This window comes from Tiliqua scincoides, chromosome 5 (assembly GCF_035046505.1).
Source record: "Tiliqua scincoides isolate rTilSci1 chromosome 5, rTilSci1.hap2, whole genome shotgun sequence".
Taxonomy (NCBI): Eukaryota; Metazoa; Chordata; class Lepidosauria; order Squamata; family Scincidae; genus Tiliqua; species Tiliqua scincoides.
This window is the reverse complement of record NC_089825.1, coordinates 140,650,826-140,665,560: the sequence shown is the minus strand read 5'-3', so window position 1 is coordinate 140,665,560 and position 14,735 is coordinate 140,650,826. Positions and strand designations below refer to the sequence as shown.

At 46.3% G+C, this 14,735-nt stretch overlaps 1 protein-coding gene across 1 annotated transcript in view; it reads left to right on the top strand.

Moving 5' to 3' along the window:
* Positions 1–4,919: 4,919 nt before the first annotated feature.
* Positions 4,920–14,735, top strand: part of LOC136653931 (zinc transporter ZIP2-like) — a gene marked incomplete at its 5' end in the record, with an annotated part of 419,271 nt that continues 409,455 nt past the window's right edge. Inside the window, 3 exons of the mRNA XM_066630799.1 lie at positions 4,920–5,013; positions 9,503–9,633; positions 10,112–10,162. Of these exons, the coding sequence (XP_066486896.1) occupies positions 4,920–5,013; positions 9,503–9,633; positions 10,112–10,162 (276 nt within the window). The remainder of the gene's footprint in view (positions 5,014–9,502; positions 9,634–10,111; positions 10,163–14,735) is intronic.

Here is a 14,735-nt window from a genome sequence, read left to right as displayed (position 1 = left end):
ATTGCTTGAGTACCTTCATCCGTAGCATTGTGCATGAACCCCTTGAGATATGTCCATTGTTTTATAGAAACTCATGTGATTAATGTCGGCAATGACCTGTCCTATAATCATAATAACCCCTGCCTTCAGCTCCTGAAAGCACCAGGGCCAGACAGCAGCCACTGAAAAATCTCGTAACCAAAACCCTTGAATTCTCCTTGGGAGCTGGTGATCTGCTTCAATCCCTTTATAAAGCCTCTCTTCAAAACAATGTGTATCATGTAGATTTAGGTGGCTAAGCCTGCAATACCAACCACACTTTCCTGAGAGGAAGCCCCATTGAACAAAAGAGAACTTACTTCTGAGTAGACCTGGTTAGGATTGTGCCCTAACTGAAGATAACCTTCCTCAGTGGATGTCTGAGAGTCAGACATGGTGTAAAGGCCCTCTTTCCCTCACCCCTTTGGCTGTCAAGGTTGTTTCCATAGTTTTGTGTTTTTGTTTGCAAAGGCCGATGGTTGTGTGGCCCCAGCACTGCAAGTGTCCGTGTCACCTTGAGAGTCTTTGAGCGCAACTGAGACTGAGACCAAGATATGCTCCTGTTCAGGCTGTTCTCGTTGCTACTGCTGCTGCTTTTGCTTCTGCCTCATGTTGTCAGCAAGAACTCTAAATCCAGTTGGGGTCTGCTGCCCGACATTCAACGCAGCCTCCAAGATTCTTCTTCCGATGATCTTGTCATTGGCGAATTTGTCCCCCTCCGTGTTGCTGAACTGAAGGAGGTTTCTTTCAGCAAAACTCTGGATGTGTCTTCACTGGAGGTTTAGTAAGTAGCTCTCTTCTGCTTGAAAGATGTACGTAGGGCTACACTGGCAGTCTGGTTCTCCTGCTTCCCATGTTTGGTTGGGTGGTCATAGCGCTGTGAGCATCCATGTCACCACGAATGCCTTTGAGTGCAGTTTGGATGGTGGCCTCCTTTTCTCAGCCCCATTCGTGCAGCTGTGTGTGTTCATTTTAATTCTCCTAGTTGCCCTGATAAGTAGCCTGGAGTCCATGTGGTTTCTCTGAGTTGATGGGGAGAGCTTTGTCACTTATAATAGATTTGAGTCTGGGCTACTGGTATCCAAACACAACCCTGTAGTATCTGCTTCATGCTGGATTCCCACAGTTTTTCTCTTTCTTTGTGTGGGAGGCAGAAACATCCCCAATTATTGAGTTGAACTGATTGAGTTGAACTGAATTATTCAGTTGAACTGAACTTCGTTAAAACCAAGGCACAGTTTCCAGTGTGGTAGTGAACCTGTGTCTGGTCAGTTCCAGTGCAGACTGGAGGCTGGGAGTGCATGATAGATTCCTGAGATGTTCAAGAGAGTCATACCACATATTGAAATCCGTATGGATGTCCTATTAGACCTGATCATCACTTAAATACTCGTCTCCTGACAGGGATGTTTCCAGATCATTTTCTTTCCCCACTGATTTCTGTAGTAAAGAAAAGGTGTAGAAGGGAGGGGGGGAACTCTAAAAATAATTTAGATAATGATAAAGTATGAGAGATAATAATAGAAAGAAAACTAGAATTTCAAGGAGAACACCAGTCTAGAACCTTGTCCTTCATATACTAGCTTTCTGCCTGCGTGGATTTTATTTTTGTACAGAGGTGCATATGAAGTGGCACAGCCAGGCACAGAATTATTTCTGTACTGAGAACTACATCTGGTCTAAGAGGCAGGAAGGCAGTGAGGATCTGTCAGGCTGCTGTCAGAACAAAAACCACCCCCAACACCAACGCCCCACCCCATAGGTTGGTATCTTGCGTGTCTGTGTGTTCATTGATTTAATCACCTGTTCCTTAATTGTAAAATTTACTGATTCGCTTGGACTCTGGGCAGATTACAGCAGTGACTAACAAATGTATCTGATCAACTGCATCCCTCAAAAGATTCAAAATCAGATTTAGGAAATGGAAAAGATGTGGGGAAACAGCAGCAGACAAAAGTAATATAGTAACCATCTGTAACGTCCATGGCGGGAGGAGGCCCCTGCCTTGGGGTCGGTACCGAGCGCGAGGGGCTTACCAGGTTGAGGCGTGGTGGTTGGCGGTGAATTAATGAACGGGAAGCATGTAGGGCAGCTTTACACAGATGGTTTAATTAAGTCAACCTCTTTGCATTCATGGGGGCTCGTTACTTCACGGCCCCCCTCAGTCTAGGCTGACTGGTGTCATCATCGTCGGAGCGGCTCAGGACCCGGTCCTTCCGGTTCTTTGGAGATTGTAGCCCCGGCCTCCCGGCCCGAGTCCCTTGGCCCTGCGCCCTGGCTCTGGAGGGCACTGCCCTGGTTCTCCGGAGTCAGGCTGGCTGGCCTTGGGAGGGCCCACGGTACCTTGTTGTTGGCTCCCTTCTCAGTTAGTCCCCCTGGGTTGTAGTAAGCATTTAACGTCCGTCTTGACAACCACCTCTCTCCAGGGTACGTCCTCTGGGTCTGTGCAGGCCCTGGGTCAGGGAGGACTCTGCCCCAGCCTCCTCTCTGTAGAGCTGACCGCAGCCCCCTTCCTATGGAGGCCTTTTTCCTTTTCCTTTGGCCTGGGTCGCCTTCTCCCACTGGCTTCCCTCTGGACTTTCACCCCTCTGGAGAGGAGCGACCCCCCTCCTCCCTCTCCAGCTCCCTTATGAGGCTTACCTCTGGTCTGTCTAACCCCACCCTTCCTGCCCACATGTCTTCCTGCTCCCAGCTGTTCCCTGTCCCTACCCCCATGTAGGTGTCCTGCATGGGTCCCCAGTCCTGCTGACACTCAGGGCTTACTCCCGAGGAGGCCTTGACTCCCGAGGAGACCGCTTTGCCCAGGGAACTCCTGGCCACCTGGGCTGGGTCCAGGTGACACCATCTTTTAACAATGACAGCGTATTTATGAAGGTTTTGCCCTAGTGCTGCATATACACAGTAACAGCTTCTAAGAGTCAGAAAGGCCATGGTGGGTACATTAATCCAGCAATGTGCATTGGAACCTAACACTGCATGTAAATCTCATTGCAGCATCATTCCCAAGTACTACCATCATGTCCTGGCCTTGGCATCTGCTGTGAGTGAGATCAACAAGGATGCCAGCCTCTTACCCAATAGCACGTTGGGATGCAAGATCTATGAAAATGCTTACAAAGCCTTAGGAACCAGCTTTGGAACAATGTCCCTCCTTCTTACAGGACAGGGAGACCCCCTGAACTGGTGGGAACAGGAAGCCGGTGGCCATCATTGGAGGGCTCACCCCCCCAAAACACCAAGCAGATACCCCATATCCTACATATCTATAAGATGCCACAGGTATGTGTAATTGTCTAGATGGAGAGGTGCAACTCCAAAGAAATGAGATATTCCTCATCTCTTGGTTCAAAGCTAACTGCACTATCTATTCCAACACACACCTTCAAATGTTGATGCCTTCTCTCTAAAAGCACTTTAAGAAAGGGGGATCAGAATGGGATAATGGCAGAGGTGAGTAATTAACCTGTTCTCTGCTCACATCATATACAAATTAGCCGAGTGTTAAACTCTTTATTTGGAAAAGTATGGGGGGAGGGGGCTTTGGGGTGAAGAAGCTCTAAGAAACCAAGGATCCCAAAATTCAGACTTTTGCACCAACTGTAGAGTGCCTTTTGCCATAAGCACCAAGGCAGTTCCCATGCAGAAGGATTTATTGACCTGATTTTACAGCACTGCAAGGCCATTCTTATAAGTACCAGAGCTATTACTGCAACACTCCGCTGAGTTGCTTTGGTGAACCAAAGTTGCCTCTGATCTCTTTATCCCTTGATAGTTTGGGTGAAAAGAGACATCTTCTGGGCCTTGGCAGAAGAAAGAGAGAAGAAACCAAAACAAGTGGAGAAGAAAAGGAAGATGAAAAAAGATCTGCCCTTTTTGGATTCTGCATTAGGGGATTCTGCATTATTTTTTGGTGACATCTTTATGTGACTGAAACACATCAATATTCAATAATTTTTTTTGCCTTTATCACGTATTTGAGGCATTCTCTCTTTCTGAACTTGAACAGTAGCGAGAAATGTGTGAATATTCCATATTATCATCCCACCCACCCTCAACCCAATTTAACCTGCTGTGCCTTTAAGATGGAGCATCGGACAGTGGAATCCTATGCATGTGTTCTCAGAAGTAAACCCCATTCGGTTCAGAGGGACTGGCTCCCACATAAGTCCATATTGGATTGCAAGGCCCTACTAGCCTGTCATTGACTAGGTGCAATGTGACCAGCCACTCTGAATGTATCTTTATCTCCATTCCTATGGATTATCATAATACAAGGGATCCATATTCCAAAATGAGGAAGGAGCAGTGTTCTTTAGTATTGTGTGGTATCACGTCCAAGGTGCAGAATTCATGGGTTTTTAGCCTAATATATACAAGAAGATCAAATACTATGAGACCAAACTTCTCCCTTGTTTGTCATTTGTAATTTGTATTCAGGATTAATGATAAATTTTTCATGCTAAAGAAGCCATTCTTTTCCTTCTTAGATGATTTATGGCTCGCTTGATCCTGCTCTGAGCGATAAAACTCGATTTCCATCTCTTTATCGGATGGTCCCCCATGAAACTGATCAGTATGCTGGGATTGTTGCACTGCTCAAGCATTTTGGATGGACCTGGATTGGCCTCATTGTTTCTGAAGATGGCAGTGGGGAAAGGTTATTGAGGACTCTCATTCCTCAGCTCCTCCAGAGCAATATCTGTCTTGTTTTTAAGGAAATTATTCCAACCCTGAAGTCATACTGGATGGAAGTAAAGCAGTTATATGAAAATATAGAAAGAATTAGTTTACTCTCTTATTGACCCCAATGAATGTGATTCTTGTTCATGCGCTTTCACGGTCTGTGGACTGTTTACGAAGGGCTCTAATTATAAATTAACATTTTTTTTAACCACTCAACCCTTGGTGGCTGCTTGGTGGGTCTACTGGTGATTACGCTCATTTGTGGTCTCATCCCATCACAGATCAAATGGTTCCACAGCAGCATGGCCAGAGGTAAGAAGGTGGCAGGAGAGAGGCACTGACTGTTGTTTTTTCCCCTTTGTTGACTATTTGATCTCATGACTATTGGAGCAGTCTTACCTGTGTCCCTGGAAGTTTCAGTTCAAATATTGCCTCTGTCAAAAACTCAGGTGTCCATTCATGCCAATGGTTCTCATTTGCAAGGGCACTGTTTCTCAAACTGGACTGGGACCCACTAGGTGGGTCATGAGCAAATTTCAGATGGGTCACCATTCATTCCAGTATTTTAGACATTCCAGTATATTAGACTTGGTGCCATCATGGTGTGTGACTGCATTTGGAGAGATCTGTACTTTTAACTGGCTGCAATGTATATGCTTTTAACAATGATAGTAAATGGGGCTTACTCCTGGGTAAGTGTGGATAGGGTTGCAGACTAGGATTGTTACAAAAATTTTCCTGCTTGATGATGTCACTTCCAGCTTAATGACATCACTTCCAGTGGGTCCCAGATAGACTGTCATTATAAAAAGTGGGTCCTGGGCTAAAATGTTTGAGAACCACTGTGCGAGGGTATATCTTAAATCTCGGTTCCTGCTAACTGTCAAGAATGTTTATTCTATTAATAGAATAATTAACGCACATCCTATTTTACAAAATATAAAATGATGAGAAGTGGAGGGAGATGAAAGCAGGGCACCTTTAAGAGCCTTTGGACACCTTTTAAAAATATCAGTATGAATTTCTCGAGTGACTGTCCTTCAGGTGTCCATTGCTGCCCCTTCCAACTCCTAGAAACTAAATCTCAATGCAAAGTACAAGTCTGGCCCAAGACCTTTTAGCATATGAGATGAAGTGCCAAATGTTATATCCCCCCTTAACCAGTGATGCTCCAGTCTTTGCTCTTCTAATTTCCTGGATTGGAAAAGGAAGAGTGGAGAAGAGTGTAGTGGGTAGAGGGTCTCCCTCTTTTAATTCAGTGAGTGGGTGGAGGAGGAGGATCAGGGACAGCGAGTGGGTCATCAGGGACAAAGTGAGCGCCTTTGCCCCTTAGTGCCTGTTTCGATCTGCGTAATGGATGTGCCAGCCTTCAGTGGATAAATGCATTTGAACTTTTATGGAGTCATGAAAGTGTGTGTGTGTGAACTATAATACGATGCAGAATTGCATACTGCCACATCAAAATGTTGCAGCCAACAAGGCTCATTTTGGACCACTGACCTTGTAGGACAATTTTGTGTGTTGGTTTCTAGTATCCTTTGGACCTGAAAAGGCAAGTGTCCTCCTTGCTTTTAAACAGAACAGGCTGTTGCAGAATAAAGACAGTACACAGCAGCTGGAAGGGGGCCTCTTTGGCAATGTCTAGGCGCATGCAGTGGATGCTCAGCAATCATTTTGGAAATGTCATCAGGAGTGTTCAGTCAGTGTGCCAGCAGGCTCCTAGTTCCATCTGTGAAGTGTTGGAGGCTGTAGTTCTCATGTCTCTGTCAGAGACAGGGGCAGGGAGCGGGAGTGTCTGCATCACTCCCAGTCTACAGTATGGGAATATTGCTCTTGCTTTACCACTTACATATAGACAAGAGCTGGGGGGACTCCAAGCTGGTGAATAGGGCTGGAGCAAAACCTTGTGACATCCAAGGTGGTGGGCCTCATTTTATGAAGACTTTTTTACCCTGCCTTTTCCACCACCGCCACCTCTGTGGGTGCCCAGGGTCGCTTACACAGCAGTGAACAATGTTTTCATTATAAAACAATATATAAAAAATCAGGGCAGCAATAAAATGGCCAAGTGCCAGAGGCCACAGCACAAAACTCATAAAAGTGTCAAGAGTAGATCAAAATGTAAAATATGGGAACACAGAAATGCAGCAGCACAGCATAAAGGCAGCAAAAAATGATGATAAACAATAAAGGGCAGCAAGCAAAGGTGGTAACAAAAGCGGATATAAAACATCAAGAAAACACAGTAACCCCCCCCCCCCCAATCCCCACCACAACTCCACACTGCATAAATGCTAGGAGCCATGTTCAAGGGGAGGGGACAGTTCGCAATTGATAAGAGAGGGAGTTCACAGCTACCACTTTCCATCCAGGAGCAGCTGTGGGGCCAGGAGGACTCTCAAACTGCCCCAGCTCCTGTACAGGGAACGTTATCACATTGAGAAACAAAGCAATTGTTTACTGCTTGTATTGTGGATTTCTAGTCCAAGAGGACCCCTGTTTTCTTTCTGGATTTAATGTCAGCTTATGAACCCATCCTAGACAATGCTCTAGCACCCTCCCCCCCAGTATTTGGTGGAAAAAAGTGAGTTGGGTATCATCTGCATACTGATGGTACCCCATTCCAAACCCCAGATGTCCTCTCCCAGAGGTTGCATGCAGATGTTAAACAGGAAGGGGAACCAAATAAACCCCTGCAGCACCCTGCATGACCACAGCCAGGGTGTCAAACAGGCCTTCTCCAGCACCACCCAATGGGACCTGTCAGCAGGAAAGAGTGGAACCTTTGCAAAACCGTGCCTCTCAGCCCTAATCTGGCCAACCAACAGGGATACACTCCCCCCCCCCCCGTCCAGTCCCTGGATCAGGTCACTCACCAGGGTGACTCAGGCCATCTCCATTCTGAAGTAAAACAGAAAGAGATCCAGATAATCTGTTTTGTCCGTGGCCCTCTGGAGCTAACACTAACGCCTGCTCCATCATCTTGCCCAGAAAAGGGAGGATTGAAACAAATGCTGTGTCCCCTCCTTGACTAGATCTGCTCTAGTTCCTCTTCCCATTCCTTACATTGGAAAAGGGAGACACTGTAGCCTGCCACTTTTCCTCTCCTCCACACTTCCTCTTCCTTTTCCTGTCCTGGTAATGGAGAAGGAATAGTGGAGATGAGTGGGTGGATGGAGTTGGGTGCCCCTCTGCCAATCTGCTACTGGATGCCACTGCCTCAGTTATCCTAATGAATGTGCCAGCTCCTCTGGAGGGGACTTATTTCGTGCATTTATTTATTAGAACCCCATGAGGTCCACCAATCAGATCACAGTGTAAAATAGTGTTTGGGTGTGTGTGTAAGCAACCCCCTACTGCAGCCCACGAGCCATACACTCATGACTAGCATTTTACAAGTATAGATCTACATATGGCAGCCTGACCCTATCCAACTTTCCAGCACCAAAGCAACAGCCATGCAGCCCTGTGGTAAGGAAACAAACATTCCCTTAGCTTGAGGAGGTCTCCATGACTGCCCCCCCACCGGAGAATGGAACATGCACCAGCTTGTCACCGCTGCATAGGTGCTGAAAAATTGGTTAGGATTAGGCTGTAAATTATTACAGATTAGGATTTAATCCAAAACTAAAATTGCCCCCCCCCCAGTGCACAATGACTGAGTTGAAGGAAACATTTAAACACATATTTTACAGCTGAGGAATATTCAAAGGTATGAAAGAAGAAGCTAATTAGTACATGCCCAATTATGAATAAGTTTTGAGGAACAGTAAATTATGAAAAAAAAAAAAAATCAAATTTTACAACTGGGTGTAGCTGAGGATCAGCGAGTAAATCCCATCTGCTTGTTTACGTATCTTTGATTTGTAGTGCACTCATTCCAAAAATTTTGGGGGCAGATACTATTTCCCTTCTTCACCCCCTCCCAAGCTTTTAATTCCATTAAGCCACTTCTGCCCAACGTTGCATATATGCAACAGGGATCAAATGTGTACTCCTGTGTGCTGGGCAGAAACTAGAACACAACAGCAACACTCATTCAGAGGGACAGCGTAGGTAATCTTTGCAGGAAAAAAATCAAAATATTTTTACCTTTTAAAAAGCATTTTTAACTATTTAAAACCCACTAAAATAATGGGTTGGGTTCAATCAATTCTAACAACATAGTCGGAGTTTTCAAATTGCATAAACTGTTTCTCGGGGTGGCTGTTCTAGACATGCACGTCTTCTTCTTCCTCTTTTAAGATAACAACGTATGAGGAATGAGGAAATGATACTAAGTTCTCATCTGCAGTTGTTTCTAACTTTAGCGCATGGGAAGAAATGCATTCAGCTGGTGCAGAGGTCTGAGTGATGTATTTTCATTGGTCAAAACTTGCTTTCCTGCATATCCAGATTTTTGTGTTAAGCACACTGAATTTAGGAGTGCAGCAAATTCTGTTCTGGGATAGCTGCAAAACATGTCAGAACTCTGAATTTGTACAACTTGTGCATTTGCTATATCAGAGTATTGTTTGCAGGACAGACTGATCCCAGCATAGGTCACCTTTCACATCCCGTGTTTCAGGAATTTGAGTGTGTGACCTCCCTAGACTAGACTGAAAACAATTGCACTGCAGTGCTCTGCATGAAAGCTCTGTCCATGGTGCTGAAACCAAGGGGGCTGTTTCAGATGCCCAGCTCATCTCTCGAGGTTGAAGGTCATCGGATGGTTTGCTCATTTGCCCATAGGAGATGGACTGTTGTCTCATGTTCTGTTTGTTTTCTCATCCTCTCTCCCTCCCCCATATTCCCTTCATAGGAAAGCACCGGCGCATTCTTGGTTTTATAGGTTGCTTTGCAGCTGGGGTATTCCTTGGTGCCTGCATTATGCACATGGTGGCCGACGCATTGGGGGACATCCAAGAAGAAATTAAAAAGCTACAGCAGCCAGTGAGTTGCCAACAATAAGAGCCTTCTAGATTTGAATTTTGTTGGGGCGTTTTGTTGGTATTCTGCAGATCTAGTTTTTGCTTTCCCCTGAATTGCCTCAATAATTATAAGTGCTGTTTCACTCAACTGGGAAGTGGTTAGGGGACAGGGAAACCTGCCATTAATGTTAAAATTTTGAACTGGGAATGGCAGAAAAGTTCGCTCTTCAAAAAGATGAGCTCAGATTTTGAAGATGTGCCAGGCAGGTTTAAACTGGTGTCAAAGTGATTTCACTTGCCTAAACTCAAGGGGGTTGTATCCAAGGAATGCTACTTGTGACTTCATCCCACTGAAATGAATGGGACTGAAGTTGGCCATGAATAACTTGTCTCAGTGATGGTGCTTGGCCGGGATTTGTATTCTTTGAATACAGCCTAATGTCTTTGTGCCACTCCTATTCTCGAAATGCGTCTAGTTCTGCCCTTGTGTTTACACTCAGGGGAACTTTTCACAGAAGCATAACAGTACCTCTGAAGACGACGACTCTGACGTAAGTGCTCCATCTCTTGAGCACACCTTTTCATGCCTCTTGGGGGTTATTGAGAGGAGGTTGGGATGCAGCTACTGTGATAGATGGATTGGGGATTTTTGCACACTGGGGAAAAGGAATAGAACAAATTGTCTTCCTGGATTCTACCCAGGAAAGGCCCGTCTATGAAGCTAGTTTCCTCAGGCAGCCAATTGGCAGAGGAAAGTCACTGCCTTCTGTCCACTTTGCTGCCTCCTCCTCATGTTCACTCTTTTGGAAAAGAAAGAGGAGGAAAAAAGGAGAGGATTGAGGTAGACTAAAATTCAGTTACTGTGTTAAGCTTGCACTGGAAATGGTGGGATATTTGAGGACTGCAATTTCAGGCTCCCTTGCTGATGTGTGCTCGTCCTCTCTGTGAGTGTACCATGCCCCACTCAAATATTTGTCTTAAGTTTTTGCATGAAAATATTGACGTCAAAGCAAAACCTGATCTGAAAATGGGCAACTTGGCAGACAGGCAACTTATTTGAAAAAGAATTATTGATCATGTAGCACATCTGCAGTCCCTTTTGATAGATGCCCTGAACTGGAGCTACTTTGCAACAGACTGTCTTCTTGCAGGGATACACCCGAATAGCATACTCATTCTTCAAAAGGGAGACATGAGCAAGAGATGTGCATGGTTGTACATGGAGGAAATATATACACAGCGGTGGGAATGCAGTCACGTCCAATATGCCAATAACACCAGTATGCCAATCTTTAATGCTTTAATGCTAAGAATGAGCCCTGAATATAATAGGCTGCAGTAGACATGGTAAGGATTGCTGCATTCTTGTCCATGCATCTAACGACCCTTGGTTGCCACCTACCGGTGTAATCTTAATTTTACAACCCATTGGGTTTTTTTTTTTAGCAAAGCAGAACAGTGACCAGTGCAGTGACCAGTCTTAACTGCTAATTTGGTCTTAACCTATGTTGTGAAATATCTTCAGGCTCCAGTACAGTCAAGGTTAAAAAAAAGGGGGGGGCTATAGGTGCTGGTCAGTAGGAAAAGACACAGTTCCACTGTCGGGATTGGACTAGTTGACCAATTAGGCCCCTTCCAACTCTATGATTTTATAAAATGGCTGCTGTTGGCGCAACTGTCGGCAGACATTTTGGGAGCGCTGCCACAAGAGGGAACAGTGCTCCCCATCTGATGACAAACCTGCCAGCAGCAGGGGCAGGGAGGAAGCAAAATGGGGCCTGGAAGGGGAGGAATGAGATCCAAGGAGGCTCCGGGATGGGGAGAATGGATAGGACTGGGTCCAAAGTGCTTTATTCAAGGGGCAGATGGGGCTCGTTCACCTTAGGTTTTGTGCTGGCACCATTTATTACTGTTTTAAGAAGACTGCATGTTGAGCTGTAATTTGGAGAGTGTTGGGGGAGTGGACCTGTGGGTTTCATCAAGAGTATCCTGCATTTCCCCCTTAGTTCAATCACTAAATATATTCAACATTCAACATAGGAAACTAAGGGCCCAATCCTATCCAACTTTCCAGCTCCGGTGTAGCCACAATGCAGCCCCGTGGTAAGGGAACAAATGTTCCCAAACCTTGAGAAGAGCCCAGTGATTATCCCTCCACCACAGGATGCAGCACACACCCCACTGACACAACAGCACCGGCACTGGAAAATGGGATAGGATTCAGTCCTAAAACAGCACAGGAAATATGGTAAATATTAGAGCCCATCAGACATGAAGAGCCTGGGAGATTAGAAACAGCTTCATCTGCAACCAGAAAGCATATTTGAAGATGTGAGAGGCATATAGGAAAGAATATTGTTTAAAAGGGGCTCCTCTCCCTGCATCCTGTCACCCTGTTCACCTTGGACTGAAGGAGTGCCCAGTGGGTGCCATCCCTTGATGAGTGCAGCAAATAAGGGCTGAACCCTATCCAATTTTCCAGTGTCGGTGCTGCTGTGCCTGTGGGATATGCACTGCTTCCTGTGTAGGGGAGGCAGTCTTGGAGGCCTCCTGAAGGTAGAGGAACATTTGTTCCCTTACCTCGGGGCTGCATTGTGGCTGCCCCAGTGCTGGAAAGTTGGACAGGACTGGGCCGCAAAACAGGCCGACATGGAGAAGGGAACTCTTTCAAAGACCAGATTCAAAGATATGAGAAGCTTTTGATGGAAATCTCAGCCACGGATTACATTTTTGCACAGTTTCTTCTTCTTAGGATGACTAGAAGATACAAATAATTTACGTTGGTTTGAATTTATACATCATAGAAAAGTAAGAAAGAGGCTTTAAGTGTTAGCTAGTCAGATATTTTCTAGAAAAAGTCAAATGTCAAAGAAATTGCATTCCAGCTTGTTCTTGATCATTGACCCGAGTTCATTTCTTTCTTCCTCTCCTCCAAGACAGCTTCACTCCTTTCTGAAAAACATTCATTTCAACAATAGTGCTGGGGATGAAATATTTTTTGATGAAAATATGGATTTTGCTGCTCCGTTTGATATCATGAACACAGTCACTTATCCCAATAAGTCCTTTCATAGAATCTGCGTGGGAAAGATGGATCCCTGGGCTTCTGAAGGAAAAGAGTTCACTATCAACCAAAGTGCCATAGTGTGGAATCACAGGTTTAAGCAGCTGGGAAACACTAGCATGTTTCTAAAGTATACAATCCCCAGTTCAAAAAGAACAGAGAAAGGCTCTTGCCTTTTCTCCCTTCCCGTTCCCTTCTCTGATTTCAACTTTTCAGGGATGACTCTATGCCAAGAGGTTGAACAGTTGCCCTCATGCTAAGAGCAGTTGCATCAGGCCAATGCAGACTCCAGCAAGTCTCTGGATGGTCAGAGGCTCATTGGACACTGGGGGCTCCCTGGGAGCCAAATTGGGAGTCCCCAAAGGTCATAAGTGGCCCCTGGGCTGGGGTTTGGGCACCCCTGGTCTAGAGGGACCATGTCTCTAGCACAACAATTTCCAACCCTTTTCACCTTATGGCACACTGACAATGCAGTGAAGTTGTCAAGGCATACTATCAGTTTTTTGAGAGTTGACAAGGCACCTCATGCGGCTGATGGGGGGCTCATATCCCCAATGGCCCCACAAATAAGTGACCCTCTCCCAAATTCCTGCAGCATACCTATGGACCGTTCATGACACGCTAATGTGCCATGTCACACTGGTTGAAAAATCACTGGTCTAGCAGATGGTATAAGTTCATATGGCTGGTGAGGCTGAACTGCAAATGGAAAACAGAGCAGAGAGTAAAAGATAAAACAAAATGTAAAATGTAGAAAGACAAATCAAAAGGCTAGTAAATCACAGAGAACATTGCTGTGAACATTGATTGCTCCATAGATATTCACTATGGATTAGTCATTAGTGTGTTCTTGTGTAAAATGGATGGGAACCTCACTTTGTGGAGCTGCAGAAAAGAAACAGATGATCTCCACTCTCAACCCCATCCCTTCTACTTACTGACAGATGCTTCCACACTCCACATGTGTGGAGAGTTGCCTTCCTGGACACAGCAGGATTGTTCGTCAGGGTGCTCAGGTGTGTTGCTATGACTGCGCTCAGTGCTCTGAAGATAGCATCTCGGTCCAGACAGGTAAGTAAAAGAATACAAAGGGACATCAACACCTGCTGCCTCCATGCCCCTGGTCCTCCCCCTCCTCACCCGGTTTTGCCAGTAGCCACCCCTCCCCACCCCCCACCCCCACACCCGCTCCTATCCATCACCTGCCCCCACTGCGACCTTACTTGATTCTGCAGAGTTTGTTTGGCTGAGCTGCAGCACTGCTGTCTCTCTTGTTTCCGCACTGTCCAATGAACACTCGAGACAACAGACATGGGAGAAAGGGCCACTTTATTTCTCATTAGCAAAAGAAGCAGAGGCTGAGACCTGCAGCATCCGAGGCAGCGAAAGCCCCTGTGGTGCGGGAGGGACCTCTGGGCGGTACCAGAAACCTCTGCACCCAGGCGGGCATGCACCCGACTCCTAGTCGCGCCCCGCTGCTGGGCGGCATGTCTCATCCATGTCTATCCCTTAAGGGCAAGGCAGCTGGACCGCGGACTGCGCCAACTCAAGCCGCTGAGCCTCTGTGCCCGCGGTCCCAGTCAGGGCCCCGTCTACGTCCTCGTGCCGCCAAGCCCCTGAGGACTGAAATAGGGTTCCGCCCTGCCTATGCCGCCTGAAGGTGCATGCCAAAAGTCCCATTCATGCCTCCTAACCCGCACCACCTGCACTCTTAAAGTGACCAATGGCAGCTTGCAAACAGGAGGAGTGTAACCCCCTGGCCCACAACAGTCTGGGGTAGGCGGAAAAACTGCCTGTCCGTCAGCCAATCTTGGCAGGCAGCAAAAAATTCCTACCCAGCCCCAAACGGCGACCAGTTAAACTCAGACTGCCTCCAGGGCGGGCGGGCGGGCGGGCGGGCAGGTATTCCCACAGTGCTCACGTGCAAAAAAGGAAGAGGGCTGGGTCTCATGCCCTTTTAAAAGGTCTGCTGTAGCTGCCAGACCCAGCCCCTTTCTCCTACCCCTTGGGGAGGGACTCTTGTGTCCTGGCCAGGACAAACAAACTCCGATCACCTTTTA